This window comes from Leptodactylus fuscus, chromosome 8, assembly GCF_031893055.1.
Source record: "Leptodactylus fuscus isolate aLepFus1 chromosome 8, aLepFus1.hap2, whole genome shotgun sequence".
In the NCBI taxonomy this organism is placed as follows: Eukaryota; Metazoa; Chordata; class Amphibia; order Anura; family Leptodactylidae; genus Leptodactylus; species Leptodactylus fuscus.
Window position 1 is genome coordinate 96,988,582 of NC_134272.1, and position 16,705 is coordinate 97,005,286.

Sequence of the window (16,705 nt, forward strand, 5' to 3'; positions counted from 1 at the left end):
AGTCTGTGCTGTGTAATCATTATCTGGGGACACCGGGGATTATCTGACAGGACTGCAGGGGGCGATACTTATACTGTATATACCCTGTGTCACTTATATACTATATAAGAGTCTGTGCTGTGTAATCATTATCTGGGGACACCGGGGATTATCTGACAGGACTGCAGGGGGCGATACTTATACTGTATATACCCTGTGTCACTTATATACTATATAAGAGTCTGTGCTGTGTAATCATTATCGGGGGGACAGCGAGGATTATCTGACAGGACTGCAAGGGGCGATACTTATACTGTATATACCCTGTGTCACTTATATACTATATAAGAGTCTGTGCTGTGTAATCATTATCTGGGGGACAGCGAGGATTATCTGACAGGACTGCAGGGGGCGATACTTATACTGTATATACCCTGTGTCACTTATATACTATATAAGAGTCTGTGCTGTGTAATCATTATCTGGGGGACAGCGAGGATTATCTGACAGGACTGCAAGGGGCGATACTTATACTGTATATACCCTGTGTCACTTATATACTATATAAGAGTCTGTGCTGTGTAATCATTATCTGGGGGACAGCGAGGATTATCTGACAGGACTGCAGCGGGCGATACTTATACTGTATATACCCTGTGTCACTTATATACTATATAAGAGTCTGTGCTGTGTAATGATTAACTGGGGACAGCGAGGATTATCTGACAGGACTGCAAGGGGCGATACTTTTGCTTGCTACACCATTGACCGCTGTACTCAGGGTTTGTCACTGTGTTTCTAACTTTCATATGATTAGAAGGTTTATGTTATGTTTATATGTTGCGCCTGATATTTTCTTATCGCTACTTATTGGAGTTTTCACAAGTCTTTTGTCCTGAACTTTTTTCATGCACTGACTCCAATCATAAGGATTTCATCTTGTCCTGATAGTCGGAGAGCTGGGCTGGAATCTTTTTTTTTTTTTTTTTGACTGTAGCTCCATGTGAAGCCCAAAACCCAGAGTAAGAACAAAACCCAGCGAGCAGCCGAAAATATTCCCAACAGCAACTTACCAGACCCCGATCTAGAAATCTGTTTCTTCCTCGCTGAGCTGCCATCGGTGAAATCAGACAACTGAGCCCTAAAAGCCTAAAGAATCACAAAACCAAAGACCAGGGGTAAAAACATATACACAAATATGTACATAGGGGGCAGTATTATAGTAGTTATATTCTTGTACATAGGAGGTAGTATTATAGTAGTTATATTCTTGTACATAGGGGGCAGTATTATAGTAGTTATATTCTTGTACATAGGGGGTAGTATTATAGTAGTTATATTCTTGTACATAGGAGTAGTATTATAGTAGTTATATTCTTGTACATAGGAGTAGTATTATAGTAGTTATATTCTTGTATATAGGAGCAGTATTATAGTAGTTATAGTCTTGTACATAGGAGGTAGTATTATAGTAGTTATATTCTTGTACATAGGAGTAGTGTTATAGTAGTTATATTCTTGTACATAGGAGCAGTATTATAGTAGTTATATTCTTGTACATAGGAGTAGTATTATAGTAGTTATATTCTTGTATATAGGAGGTAGTATTATAGTAGTTATATTCTTGTACATAGGAGTAGTATTATAGTAGTTATATTCTTGTACATAGGAGTAGTATTATAGTAGTTATATTCTTGTATATAGGAGGTAGTATTATAGTAGTTATATTCTTGTACATAGGAGTAGTATTATAGTAGTTATATTCTTGTACATAGGAGCAGTATTATAGTAGTTATATTCTTGTATATAGGAGGTAGTATTATAGTAGTTATATTCTTGTATATAGGAGGTAGTATTATAGTAGTTATATTCTTGTACATAGGAGTAGTATTATAGTAGTTATATTCTTGTACAGAGGAGTAGTATTATAGTAGTTATATTCTTGTACATAGTAGTATTATAGTAGTTATATTCTTGTACATAGGAGGTAGTATTATAGTAGTTATATTCTTGTACATAGGAGCAGTATTATAGTAGTTATATTCTTGTACATAGCAGTAGTAATATAGTAGTTATATTCTTGTACATAGGAGTAGTATTATAGTAGTTATATTCTTGTACAGAGGAGTAGTATTATAGTAGTTATATTCTTGTACATAGGAGTAGTATTATAGTAGTTATATTCTTGTACATAGGAGTAGTATTATAGTAGTTATATTCTTGTACATAGGAGTAGTATTATAGTAGTTATATTCTTGTACATAGGAGTAGTATTATAGTAGTTATATTCTTGTACATAGGAGTAATATTATAGTAGTTATATTCTTGTACATAGGGGGTAGTATTATAGTAGTTATATTCTTGTATATAGGAGTAGTATTATAGTAGTTATATTCTTGTACATAGGAGGTAGTATTATAGTAGTTATATTCTTGTACATAGGAGCAGTATTATAGTAGTTATATTCTTGTATATAGGAGGTAGTATTATAGTAGTTATATTCTTGTATATAGGAGGTAGTATTATAGTAGTTATATTCTTGTACATAGGAGAAGTATTATAGTAGTTATATTCTTGTACATAGGAGGTAGTATTATAGTAGTTATATTCTTGTACATAGGAGTAGTATTATAGTAGTTATATTCTTGTACATAGGAGGTAGTATTATAGTAGTTATATTCTTGTACATAGGAGTAGTGTTATAGTAGTTATATTCTTGTACATAGGAGTAGTGTTATAGTAGTTATATTCTTGTACATAGGAGGTAGTATTATAGTAGTTATATTCTTGTACATAGGAGCAGTATTATAGTAGTTATATTCTTGTACATAGGAGTAGTGTTATAGTAGTTATATTCTTGTACATAGGAGTAGTATTATAGTAGTTATATTCTTGTACATAAGAGGTAGTATTATAGTAGTTATATTCTTGTACATAGGAGGTAGTATTATAGTAGTTATATTCTTGTACATAGGAGTAGTATTATAGTAGTTATATTCTTGTACATAGGAGTAGTATTATAGTAGTTATATTCTTGTACATAGGAGGTATTATTATAGTAGTTATATTCTTGTACATAGGAGGTAGTATTATAGTAGTTATATTCTTGTACATAGGAGTAGTATTATAGTAGTTATATTCTTGTACATATGAGGAGTATTATAGTAGTTATATTCTTGTACATAGGAGTAGTATTATAGTAGTTATATTCTTATACATAGGAGCAGAATTATAGTAGTTATATTCTTGTACATAGGAGGTAGTATTATAGTAGTTATATTCTTGTACATATGAGGAGTATTATAGTAGTTATATTCTTGTACATAGGAGTAGTATTATAGTAGTTATATTCTTATACATAGGAGCAGAATTATAGTAGTTATATTCTTGTACATAGGAGGTAGTATTATAGTAGTTATATTCTTGTACATATGAGGAGTATTATAGTAGTTATATTCTTGTACATAGGAGCAGTATTATAGTAGTTATATTCTTGTACATAGGAGTAGTATTATAGTAGTTATATTATTGTACATAGGAGTAGTATTATAGTAGTTATATTATTGTACATAGGAGTAGTATTATAGTAGTTATATTCTTGTACATAGGAGCAGTATTATAGTAGTTATATTCTTGTACATAGGAGGTAGTATTATAGTAGTTATATTCTTGTACATAGGAGTAGTATTATAGTAGTTATATTCTTGTACATAAGAGGTAGTATTATAGTAGTTATATTCTTGTATATAGGAGTAGTATTATAGTAGTTATATTCTTGTACATAGGAGGTAGTATTATAGTAGTTATATTCTTGTACATAGGAGCAGTATTATAGTAGTTATATTCTTGTATATAGGAGGTAGTATTATAGTAGTTATATTCTTGTATATAGGAGGTAGTATTATAGTAGTTATATTCTTGTACATAGGAGAAGTATTATAGTAGTTATATTCTTGTACATAGGAGGTAGTATTATAGTAGTTATATTCTTGTACATAGGAGTAGTATTATAGTAGTTATATTCTTGTACATAGGAGGTAGTATTATAGTAGTTATATTCTTGTACATAGGAGTAGTGTTATAGTAGTTATATTCTTGTACATAGGAGTAGTGTTATAGTAGTTATATTCTTGTACATAGGAGGTAGTATTATAGTAGTTATATTCTTGTACATAGGAGCAGTATTATAGTAGTTATATTCTTGTACATAGGAGTAGTGTTATAGTAGTTATATTCTTGTACATAGGAGTAGTATTATAGTAGTTATATTCTTGTACATAAGAGGTAGTATTATAGTAGTTATATTCTTGTACATAGGAGGTAGTATTATAGTAGTTATATTCTTGTACATAGGAGTAGTATTATAGTAGTTATATTCTTGTACATAGGAGTAGTATTATAGTAGTTATATTCTTGTACATAGGAGTAATATTATAGTAGTTATATTCTTGTACATAGGAGGTAGTATTATAGTAGTTATATTCTTGTACATAGGAGTAGTATTATAGTAGTTATATTCTTGTACATAGGAGTAGTATTATAGTAGTTATATTCTTGTACATAGGAGTAGTATTATAGTAGTTATATTCTTATACATAGGAGCAGAATTATAGTAGTTATATTCTTGTACATAGGAGGTAGTATTATAGTAGTTATATTCTTGTACATATGAGGAGTATTATAGTAGTTATATTCTTGTACATAGGAGTAGTATTATAGTAGTTATATTCTTATACATAGGAGCAGAATTATAGTAGTTATATTCTTGTACATAGGAGGTAGTATTATAGTAGTTATATTCTTGTACATATGAGGAGTATTATAGTAGTTATATTCTTGTACATAGGAGCAGTATTATAGTAGTTATATTCTTGTACATAGGAGTAGTATTATAGTAGTTATATTATTGTACATAGGAGTAGTATTATAGTAGTTATATTATTGTACATAGGAGTAGTATTATAGTAGTTATATTCTTGTACATAGGAGCAGTATTATAGTAGTTATATTCTTGTACATAGGAGGTAGTATTATAGTAGTTATATTCTTGTACATAGGAGTAGTATTATAGTAGTTATATTCTTGTATATAGGAGGAGTATTATAGTAGTTATATTCTTGTACATAGGAGTAGTATTATAGTAGTTATATTCTTATACATAGGAGCAGTATTATAGTAGTTATATTCTTGTATATAGGAGTAGTATTATAGTAGTTATATTCTTGTACATAGGAGTAGTATTATAGTAGTTATATTCTTGTACATAGGAGCAGTATTATAGTAGTTATATTCTTGTACATAGGAGTAGTATTATAGTAGTTATATTCTTGTACATAGGAGTAGTATTATAGTAGTTATATTCTTGTACATAGGAGCAGTATTATAGTAGTTATATTCTTGTACATAGGAGGAGTATTATAGTAGTTATATTCTTGTACATAGGAGTAGTATTATAGTAGTTATATTCTTATACATAGGAGCAGTATTATAGTAGTTATATTCTTGTATATAGGAGTAGTATTATAGTAGTTATATTCCTGTACATAGGAGTAGTATTATAGTAGTTATATTCTTGTACATAGGAGGTAGTATTATAGTAGTTATATTCTTGTACATAGGAGCAGTATTATAGTAGTTATATTCTTGTACATAGGAGTAGTATTATAGTAGTTATATTCTTGTACATAGGAGGTAATATTATAGTAGTTATATTCTTGTACATAGGAGGTAGTATTATAGCAGTTATATTCTTGTACATAGGAGCAGTATTATAGTAGTTATATTCTTGTACATAGGAGGTAATATTATAGTAGTTATATTCTTGTACATAGGAGGTAGTATTATAGTAGTTATATTCTTGTACATAGGAGGTAGTATTATAGTAGTTATATTCTTGTATATAGAAGTTGTATTATAGTAGTTATATTCTTGTACATAAGAGTAGTATTATAAGTTTTTACTTTATTTTCCTTCACCTGCACGATTTCTGAGGGTCTCCTGTAGCTTAAAATGTTGACGTGATAGACAAAAACTGCGGTTATTTTGGGTTCCAGAGGCCAAAAGTTAGTTCCCCAGTGTTATCAGCTGCCCAGCATGTGAAACAGGATAGGATAGGAAGGGAGAGTAAAGCAGGGATCGGTGGAGATCAGAGACATAAGTTGTGTCCATAAGATATAACCCTGCAATGTCTCACTAGCAGGTGATGGACGCCATGGACATAACCAGGTAACTGCTGAGCTTACAGAGACGTCTGGTCTACAGACACTAGGAGTGACCCCTCTCCTTAGACATAAACCATACACTTCATATCAAGATCGGGGCTGCCCTTAAACGTTCCCTGTATCATTGCTTTTATGCCAGGTCACACTAGTGCTCAGTTCTACGACATTTGGGTCCGCATGGGGATCTGAAAGATGGAGACCCGCAGACCCCCGCCCACCCATAGACTATAATGGAGTCCGTCAGGTTTCCCCAGTTTTATACTGATACTGGTGGAGAGAAGAGTCCTCTGGGCAGGACTTTTTTCTCCTCCGATATTCAGCAGTGGAATCTGTGGTGGAGCCTCCAACGCTGGTGGGACCCCAGTTGTCACGGAGCAAAGGTATACGTCTTCCTCCGGAAGGTCTTTTGAATCAACATGGACGCAAGAGGTCGGGAGACAACAGCAATTTATTGTAATCCACAAAGTTAGTAGCCGGCGGCGGTCACATCAACCGTAATAACAATAAGTCCACAGAAGTCACAATCCAATGATAGCTTTGGTTCCTTGGTCCTGTAACTACATCCTGGCTCTCTGCAGAGCTGTGCACAGGCCGGCTAACACATACTAACTGCTAGCTACAACTATATACTAAGACTGTTACACCTATATCTGTGGGTGGGAAGGGCTGAGTCACAGATCCTTCCCCCCTCACCTATACCAAGGAGAGCAGACTCCCTGTCTACTATGGACAATGCACCATCCAACATCTTCTTGGAGACACTGATCAGATTATCTCCACCCATTGTCCTCACTAGTTAGAGGTATTTGCATACAATGTGCTAACACACTAGACCCTAATCAGCCAACTACACACTGATGTTTACAACAGGTTAGAGAATACATTCCACATGAAATATATATTACACATTGCCTATAGTATAGACTCTAACCATCCCGTGACAACCCCTCCCCCTCTCAAAACATGTGCATGACACAATTGGCCTACACAGGTAAATTGGGGAATGCACATCAGTCTCTATAGCTCATATGTCCTCCTGCCGGGATAACCCATCTGCGTTCTGGTGTTGGCTCCCTCGGCGGTACTGAATGGTAAAGTTGTAGGGTTGAAGGGCTGGCATCTGTCAGAAAATCCGGTGGATCCATGTTGGCTTCTCCCTGAGCTTGGCTTCGGGTCACTGCTCCCACAAAGTGGCACTGTAGATTTCCAACATCGTTGCCTAACAGAACATCGGCCGGCAGCCCGCTCATCACACCAATTGTGCATCGTTTTGGTCCATAACCATAGTCGAGTTCCACGGTAGCTTTAGGAATACGTCTTTGAGTACCCCCTGCCAACTTGATAGAAATGCCAGGGCCCTCCTCTAGGGCCTCGGGTCGCACAACTCGGGGGTCCGCTACCGTTAGGAAAGCTCCCGAGTCCCTGAATCCAACAACTGTTCGGCCATCCAGTAGGACCTCCTGCAAGTGCTTCCTCTGAAGGTTTGCGGGATGTGTGGCGGAAGGCTGAATCCCATAGACCCCTGGAGGTGGAACAGATGGGTCATTCATGGAGTCATCTGGAAATGGGGCCAAACTTTCTGTCCTAGGGGTGGTTCCCAGGTAGTGAATAGGCCGAGATGCCACGGTGGCCCGTGTCCCCATGTTAGCAGGGCAACTAGCTTGCAAATGTCCAGGCCTCCCGCACCCAAAACATCTGTGCTCTAGCATTCTTCCAGCAGGTCGTTGTCTAGGGACAGGGTTGTTCATAGCTGGAGGCCAATGGGCTGGGGCAGGGGTAGAGGGGGAATTGTAATCCTGAGGCCGGGCACGAAAGGTGGGTGGCTGGCTGAAGGGTGTCTGGCGGACTGTGGTAGTTTTCCGCTCCTCTGCAAACAACCTCTTCCACTGCGGCTTGATGGTCAGGCCCTCATCTGCAAGAGAAGCAGCTTGCTCCACTGTGGCTGGGTTCCTTTCCAGCACCCACTCACGGATCTCAGCGGGGCACTGGGAAAAGAACTCTTCCTTAAGTATGACTTGGAGGATCTTATCGACTGTGACAGCCTCCTCTCCTTCTAGCCAGCGCTTGCATGCTTGCTTCAACTTGTGGGCGAACATGTGGAAGGAGCTTCCCCATTGTAAGACAAAGAGCGGAACTGAACTCGGTAGGTCTCTGGAGTGACTGCATAATACTTCTGCACCGCTCTTTTAATGGCCTCATAGTCCCGCTGATCACTAGGGTCCATGGCTCTGAGAGCTTCCGCAGCCCCATCTCGTAGGTGCCCCACCAGATACCGGACCCAATCCTTCTCTGGGACTTCCATCAGGTGGCACTGGTGTTCGAAGTCCTGAAAATATCCATCAACATCCCCAGCCGCTTCATCAAAGGTCTTGAAGTGTTTATGGGAGACATATGGTGGTTCTCTCACTGTTGGGCTGGGGGTCGGCGTTTGATTATAATTCCGCGTAGTTATCTCAGCCATTCGCATTTCATGCGCCATTCTTTCCTTTTCATGCACCATTCTCTGTTCCTCCTTCTCCGTTTCCTGAGCCCTCTGTAACGCTCTACTCCTTTGCTCTGCAGTTGCTCCTAGCCCCAGCACTGCCAATTCCTCCTCATACAAAACAACCCATCTGCTCTTTTGGGTCTGTACCTGCCACTCCCGTATCTCTCCAGTCTCCTGGGGGCAGCCCTCCTCATGGTCGCTTTGCAGGGTCATCTCCTCCAGTGCCTCGATCAGTTGCTCTTTCGTTCTTCCCTGATAACTCAGGTTTAGTTCCCGGGCCCTTACTTGTAGACTTGCCATAGTCCAGTTCCTGTATTCTGAGGTTGTGGCTCCATTAATCGCTGGGCTGCTGTAGTCCATCTCGCTGTCCGCTGTTGATCCCACCGCTGCCAACCAGTTGTCACGGAGCAAAGGTATACGTCTTCCTCCGGATGGTCTTTTGAATCAACACGGACGCAAGAGGTCGGGAGACAACAGCAATTTATTGTAATCCACAAAGTTAGTAGCCGGTGGCGGTCACATCAACCGTAACAACAATAAGTCCACAGAAGTCACAATCCAATGATAGCTTTGGCTCCTTGGTCCTGTAACTAAATCCTGGCTCTCTGCAGAGCTGTGCACAGGCCGGCTAACACATACTAACTCCTAGCTATATACTATATACTAAGACTGTTACACCTATATCTGTGGGTGGGAAGGGCTGAGTCACAGATCCTTCCCCCCTCACCTATACCAAGGAGAGCAGACTCCCTGTCTCTTTTGAACAATGCACAGTCCAACATCTTCTTGGAGACACTGATCAGATTATCTCCACCCATTGTCCTCACTGGTCCTCACTAGTTAGAGGGATTTGCATACAATGTGCTAACACACTAGACCCGAATCAGCCAACTACACACTGATGTTTACAACAGGTTAGAGAATACATTCCACATGAAATATATATTACACATTGCCTATAGTATAGACTCTAACCATCCCGTGACACCAGTCTTAGTGGTATCAGACACTTCAGGGGATCCCAGTGCACCCATTATAAGTCAGCACTGGTTTCCAGCACGTTGAGGCCAGTATAGCATTATATCCATACGTTACAGCCGCTGGTGTGATATTTACCTTGATTGTGTCTTTGTCACTTGGGTGAAGAACAATTTCCACCTCTCGAAGATTTTGGGGTTTATTCTTAGAGCTGAACTGAGAAATGGCGTCAAACATCACAGCTGCGACGAGAGGCCGGGGGAAGCTGAGATTTCCGGTTCCTAGGGCTGGGATGGACAGCGACTTCATGCCCTGCTGCTCTGTCCAGGTCAGGCAATGCTGGAGACTTCCCTGCAATATCTGGTATAAGAATTAGAATCAGAGCCATAATAAGATTCAGTCGTGGGACAGATAACATTCACCCATCACATCAGTGTCACACGGCATGCTACAATACCGTCTCTGAAGCTCCTTGTCCCTTGTCCCACTGTGGAGTCACAACATGAAGAACCTTGTTGCAGCTGAGATTGCAGCCGTCGGTTGGGATGACTCTTCCTGGGGACACCTGAACCCCCAAACTGTTATCCATCATGAGCTGTTGTAGGCCCGGGCCAGCACGACTGGAGATGGCTCTGGAGACATTGCCCTTAGATAGATCCAGGTCACTGCCGATACTGTTCACGATCACTTCAGTCTGCAATGGGAATACATAGGAAGTCTGGAATATGGTGGCAAGTACCGTACATACATGTACAAAACAGAGGTTGTCCCAGCCCCACCACTATGGCCATGGCTGAGGAGAACGCCAAATGTTATGTTCCTGAGCATGGATTCTGTTTTCTAGGTCTTGAGGTTTTCATTCATCAGGGAATTGTAGGCCATAGGTGACACTGGTGCCCTTATATATCCCACTCCATAGAATATCGTACAGCTAACCAGTGCATACAGATCCATGGTGCACACACGCCCAGAGCCTCCGCAGACCCCTTACTCATGCCCACAGGTCATAGGGGCCAACTACAAGGCCGAGCAGTAGACTCCGCGTCTGGACAAGGAGCAGATCCTACTTGTAGCCATAGAGTCATTCTGAGAGTCTTATTGTACAGCGAGGGGTCAGGCACCGGCTTATCCATTAAAAATACCCCAGAAATATCAAATGATGTCAGAAATGACCACTTAGTGGGGTCGGGGAAATGAAAGCCTAAATTAGCCATTGCCATCAATGGAAAGTTGCCATATATTGTGCTCCGACAGGGACAGAAACCTCTGCAATCCGTCCTTGGTCACTTTTGTTGTCCAGATTCCAAATAGATGTAAAAACAGCAAGAAAATGCACCAAGTTTCTAAAACCCGACGCATTTCCGATCCTCCCTGGATCCTTATATAGAAGGACATGACTACGGATCCAGTTCAGACACGTGTTACCTCTTTCGGCTGTCTCGCACCTGTTTGAAATCTGGACGTTTTATGAAGGACGGAGAGTTGACTTTCTATTGTGCCGATGGGATGGACATGAACAAAGAAGCCTCTAAGTGTGGGCCGAACCCACTCCATCTACTTCTATATTGTGCTCTCCTTCCAATAACATAGAAAACCTCCCAAATCTACAGGCGAGAGGACCAGGAGGGCTCCATCAGTCCTAACCATGTAACGAACCCTCAGCTGTGTAAGCAGGACTAGGTTAGGGGCAGATGGCCTTTGGACCCCCAGTGACTGCTGCCTCTGCACCCTTCCCTATAGCTACGCCCCAGGTTCTACGTACTGTGGCGTCCTCTATGTTCTTCTGGACCAGCCTGATGACCAGCCCTTCTGGGGTCCACACCTCTTCATCTTGTCTGCTCTCTGCCACTTGTGTCTTCTCAGGTCTTCCCGATGTCACGTTGGTTTGGGGCTCTTGTGTTACAGGGGCCACACTGCTCATCTTGCCTCCAAATTTGGTTTTTAGGAGCTCAGAAAAAAGGGCAATAGTCTGAACATTCATGTCGACAAGATGAATTCTCTGCAGCCCGCTCCTGCTCCCCGCCCCCTCCACGTAATCTTCAATGGCGTCCACTATATTTTTAACACATTCATATAAAGGAAACCCAAAAACTCCAGAGCTGACGGCGGGGATTGCAATGGAGCTGTGGCCATGTTCTGCAGCTAGTTCTAAGCTGGTGGTTATTGCTCTCCGCAGAAGTCGCTCACATCTGACACGTGACTGAGCGTCCCAGCGGGGCCCCACCGTGTGTATGACCTGTTTACACGGGAGCCTTCCAGCATCAGTAATGACTGAGTCCCCGGTGCAGACTTTTCCATCCTTTCTGATTAAGTTATTGCATTCGTCTTGGAGTGAGGGTCCTGCTGCTTTTAGCAAGGCCAAGGCCAGACCCCCGACGTGCTGCAGATCCTCATTAGCAGCATTAACAATGACGTCCACATTGTGGCAGCACAGGTCGCCCTGATACACTGCAATGGTCGCCCCGCTTACTAGTTGCACTTCATACTGGCCTTTATCTAGTGGCCTGCTATCTCTGTTTGTCTCTAACACGATTGCACAATTGAATTCAGACTTCGCTGTAGAGACATGAATCTTTTCTTGTTTCTTACAAAATTTCATAGCTCCTGGTTTATCGATGTGCAGGAAGTCACAATACAAAGAGGACAGAAGTTTGCGAAGCTGAGCCGCTGCGTCCTCCACCTGGATCCTGGGAGCGAACAAGGACACGCTGTTCTGGTTCTCCACAACCTTCACCTTCGTCTTAATCTCCTGCCACATCTGCTGCTTTTTGTCCTGAATGAACAGCAGCATGACCCTGGACACAGAAAGCTTGACTTCTATCACCGTGTTATTGTTCAGAAATTCTCTTACTTGCTGGTAACTGAGACGTACTTTGGAGGCCAAACCTGCGAGCAGCACCTCCTTCTCCGCCTCCTGGATTGTCACCGTGCAGGTCTCAGTATTGAGGGATTGGAGAAGATGTGACCGGAGACTAAGCCACTCTGCACCGCGCAGGACACTCCGCTCATCTACTGGAATCCTCTGACATATTATTTCTTGACTCATTTTCTCTTGGGCGTCCACCAAATCTTGTTTTGTGTAGCCGGTCAGTTTGATGGCATTTTCTTCCACCTCAATAATCGCATTTATATTGTGACGTACAAAGAGAAGACAAGAGAGCTCGTCATTGTCAGTGGACATCAGGAACTGGAGGACGTGCGGGTCCGGCTGGATGGATTTGGATTTCAGCTGCTGTGTCATACGAAGTATTTCACATTTGGCTTCCAGAACTTCTCCTTGCAGTCCAGTAATCCTGATATTACGTGTGCTCAGGTCATACTCCATCTTTAGTTCCGGGGCCTCGGCCAGTAACCTCTTCTCCAGACCACTGTTACATAGAATATTATAGAGAGCTGCAGACATGGCTTCTGTCTTAGTTGTCAGCTGACTATTCCTCTCTGCTTTCCTGGAGATTTCTTCCACCATTTTCCTGAATGTCTGCTCTATCTTATTAACATCCTTCATTGCACCGGCCAGGAAGACTTTCTCGGCATCGGCGCTGGCTTTGACCAATACTCCATCATAGGCCGCAGTGGAGATCTGTTTCTTGATGTCGTCCCATGCGGAAGGATTCATCTTACAGTCTATGACTTTATACCTGGAGATGATGAGCGAGAACTCTGCTGAGACCTTCTCCGTCCATGTGCGGACGACCTTCGCCATAGTCCGAGTAGATAAGGCCTCAGACATCTCAATTCTTATTGTCGGATTCTGGCAGTCCAGATTTGGCCACTGGATCTTACAATGTTTGTCCTCCATCTTTCTATCTATGCTGAGTCTTATCTGCTCGTTATTTAGGACGTACTCCAGGATATATGGACTGATGGTGAACTCTCTGGGGGGAGGGGTTGTCACGTGAGGTCCACTCGGCCCATACAGGTGAATATTCAATGACGGGTAGTAAGGGTACACACATATGGCCGTCTTGTTAAACACATGCGGCGTCTTTAATATCGTCTTCACAACTGGAAATGAGAGAGAACAGAAACATCATCACCATATTGTCCAACGGCTCAAAGAAGAAGAACTGGGGCCTTCCCTAAACATATACACACAGTACAGACCTGAAGTTTGGCCGCACCTTCTCACTCGCAGAGTTTTCTGTATTTCCATGACTATGACAATTGTAGATGACACTGAGGTCAGACATGTGGGATTATAGACTTACCAAACAGTGCGACACAACTGACAATCTGTCTTCTATTCTCGCTTCCTTTTGCTTTGATTCCTGCTTTGCACATTCTTGGCGTTCTCTTGATGAGCTCCATGAGGTAGTCACCAGGAATGGTTCTCACTTCACAGGTGTGCCATGTCAGGTGTAATAAGTGGGATTTCTTGCCTTATAAATGGGGTTGGAACCATCAGTTGTGTTGTGCACAAGTCAGGTGGATACACAGCTGATAGTCCGACTGAATAGACCCTTAGAATTTGTATTATGGCAAGAAAAAAGCAGCTAAGTAAAGAAAAACGAGTGGCGATCATTACTGTAAGAAATGAAGGTCAGCAAGTCCGAAAAATTGGGAAAGTGTCCCCAAGTGCAGTTGCAAAAGGAAAGGAAAGGACCAAGAGTCACCTCTGCTGCGGAGGATGAGGACCGGCCCAGGAAAGGAAGACCAAGAGTCACCTCTGCTGCGGAGGATAAGGACCGGCCCAGGAAAGGAAGACCAAGAGTCACCTCTGCTCCGGAGGATGAGGACCATCCCAGGAAAGGAAGACCAAGAGTTACCTCTGCTCCAGAGGAGGAGGACCAGCCCAGGAAAGGAAGACCAAGAGTTACCTCTGCTCCAGAGGAGGAGGACCAGCCCAGGAAAGGAAGACCAAGAGTCACCTCTGCTGCGGAGGATAAGGACCAGCCCAGAAAAGGAAGACCAAGAGTCACCTCTGCTGCGGAGGATAAGGACCGGCCCAGGAAAGGAAGACCAAGAGTCACCTCTGCTCCGGAGGATGAGGACCATCCCAGGAAAGGAAGACCAAGAGTCACCTCTGCTCCGGAGGATGAGGACCATCCCAGGAAAGGAAGACCAAGAGTCACCTCTGCTCCAGAGGATGAGGACCAGCCCAGGAAAGGAAGACCAAGGGTCACCTCTGCTGCGAAGGATGAGGACTGCCCCAGGAAAGGAAGACCAAGAGTCACCTTTGCTGCGGAGGATAAAGACTGCCCCAGGAAAGGAAGACCAAGAATCACCTCTGCTGCGGAGGATGAGGACCGCCCCAGGAAAGGAAGACCAAGAGTCAGCTCTGCTGCGGAGGATGAGGACCGCCCCAGGAAAGGAAGACCAAGAATCACCTCTGCTGCGGAGGATAAGTTCATCCGAGTCACCAGCCTCAGATATCGCAGGTTACCAGCAGCTCAGATTAGAGAGCAGGTCAATGCCACACAGAGTTCTAGCAGCAGACACATCTCTACAACCACTGGAAAGAGGAGACTTTGTGAAGCCGCCGCCTTCATGGTAAAATAGCTGCTAGAAAACCACTGCTAAGGACCGGCAACAAGCAGAAGAGACCACAAGGAATGGACATTAGACCAGTGGGAATCTATGCCAAGGTCTGGTGAGTCCTAATGTGAGATCTTTGGATCCAACCACCGTGTCTTTGGTGAACAGATGGACTCTACATGGCTGGTTCCCACTGTAAAGCATAGAGAAGGAGGTGTGATGGTGTGGGGGGGCCAAGCTGGTGACACTGTTGGGGATTTATACTGAACCAGCATGGCTACCACAGCATCTTGCAGCGGCATCCTATTCCATCAGGACAATGACCCCAAACACCTCCAGGGAGTGACCAAGAAGGAGAGTGATGGGGGGCTACACCAGATGACCCGGCCTCCACAGTCACCAGACCTGAACCCAATCCACATGGTTTGGGGTGATCTGGACCGCAGAGTGAAGGCAAAAGGGCCAACAAGTGCTAAGCATCTCCGGGAACTCCTTCAAGACTGTTGGAAGACCATTCCTGGTGACTACCTCATGGAGCTCATCAAGAGAATGCCAAGAGTGTGCAAAGCAGGAATCAGAGCAAAAGGAGCCGAGAATAGAAGACAGATTGTCAGCGGTGTCACACTGTTTGGTAAATCTATAATCCCACATGTCTGACCTCAGTGTCATCTACAACTGTCATAGTCATGGAAATACAGAAAACTCTGCGAGTGAGAAGGTGCAGCCAAACTATTGCTCTGTAGTGTATATACTGTATACACAGACGTAGGGGAGGCTTGCAGGATTCATAACCTTAAGTAATGTAATCCAGGCCCTTCAGTCACGCGTGTATCATGTATGTAGGCAGCCATGTCTTACATATAGGGCTCCGCCATCAATCTGCAGATTGGGCGCCATAGTCATCACCTCATCAATAGTCACAAATGAATGAAGAGATTTCTCCTAAGGGACAATCACCCAGGACGGACGGACGGACGGACGGACGGACGGACTACTGTCCCATCATCCCATGTCACTGCTCGGGCCTACATACCCCGGAGCCCACCTCGAAAGACAGACGAGAAAGTCACAAGCTCAGAAGAAGGAGCGATCACATATACTAGAGCGCAGGCCCTGCTATATACACCGCACTATACTGCTATATACTATATACACCGCACTATCCCGCTATATACTATATACACTGCACTATACTGCTATATACTATATACACCGCACTATCCTGCTATATACTATATACACCGCACTATCCTGCTATATACTATATACACCGCACTATCCTGCTATATACTATATACACCGCACTATCCTGCTATATACTATATACACCGCACTATCCCGCTATATACTATATACACCGCACTATCCTGCTATATACTATATACACCGCACTATCCTGCTATATACTATATACACCGCACTATCCTGCTATATACACCGCACTATCCTGCTATATACTATATACACCGCACTATACTGCTATATACTATATACACCGCACTATCCTGCTATATACTATATACACCGCACTATACTGCTATATACTATATACACCGCACTATCCCAC

At 42.2% G+C, this 16,705-nt stretch overlaps 1 protein-coding gene across 1 annotated transcript in view; it reads right to left on the bottom strand.

Annotated features, from left to right (window-relative positions):
• Nucleotides 1–16,705, bottom strand: part of LOC142216709 (protein mono-ADP-ribosyltransferase PARP14-like) — a 67,173-nt gene that overhangs the window by 18,218 nt on the left and 32,250 nt on the right. The window contains 4 exon segments of the mRNA XM_075284742.1: nt 1,053–1,128; nt 9,802–10,023; nt 10,121–10,357; nt 11,426–13,668. Coding sequence (XP_075140843.1) covers nt 1,053–1,128; nt 9,802–10,023; nt 10,121–10,357; nt 11,426–13,668 — 2,778 coding nt within the window.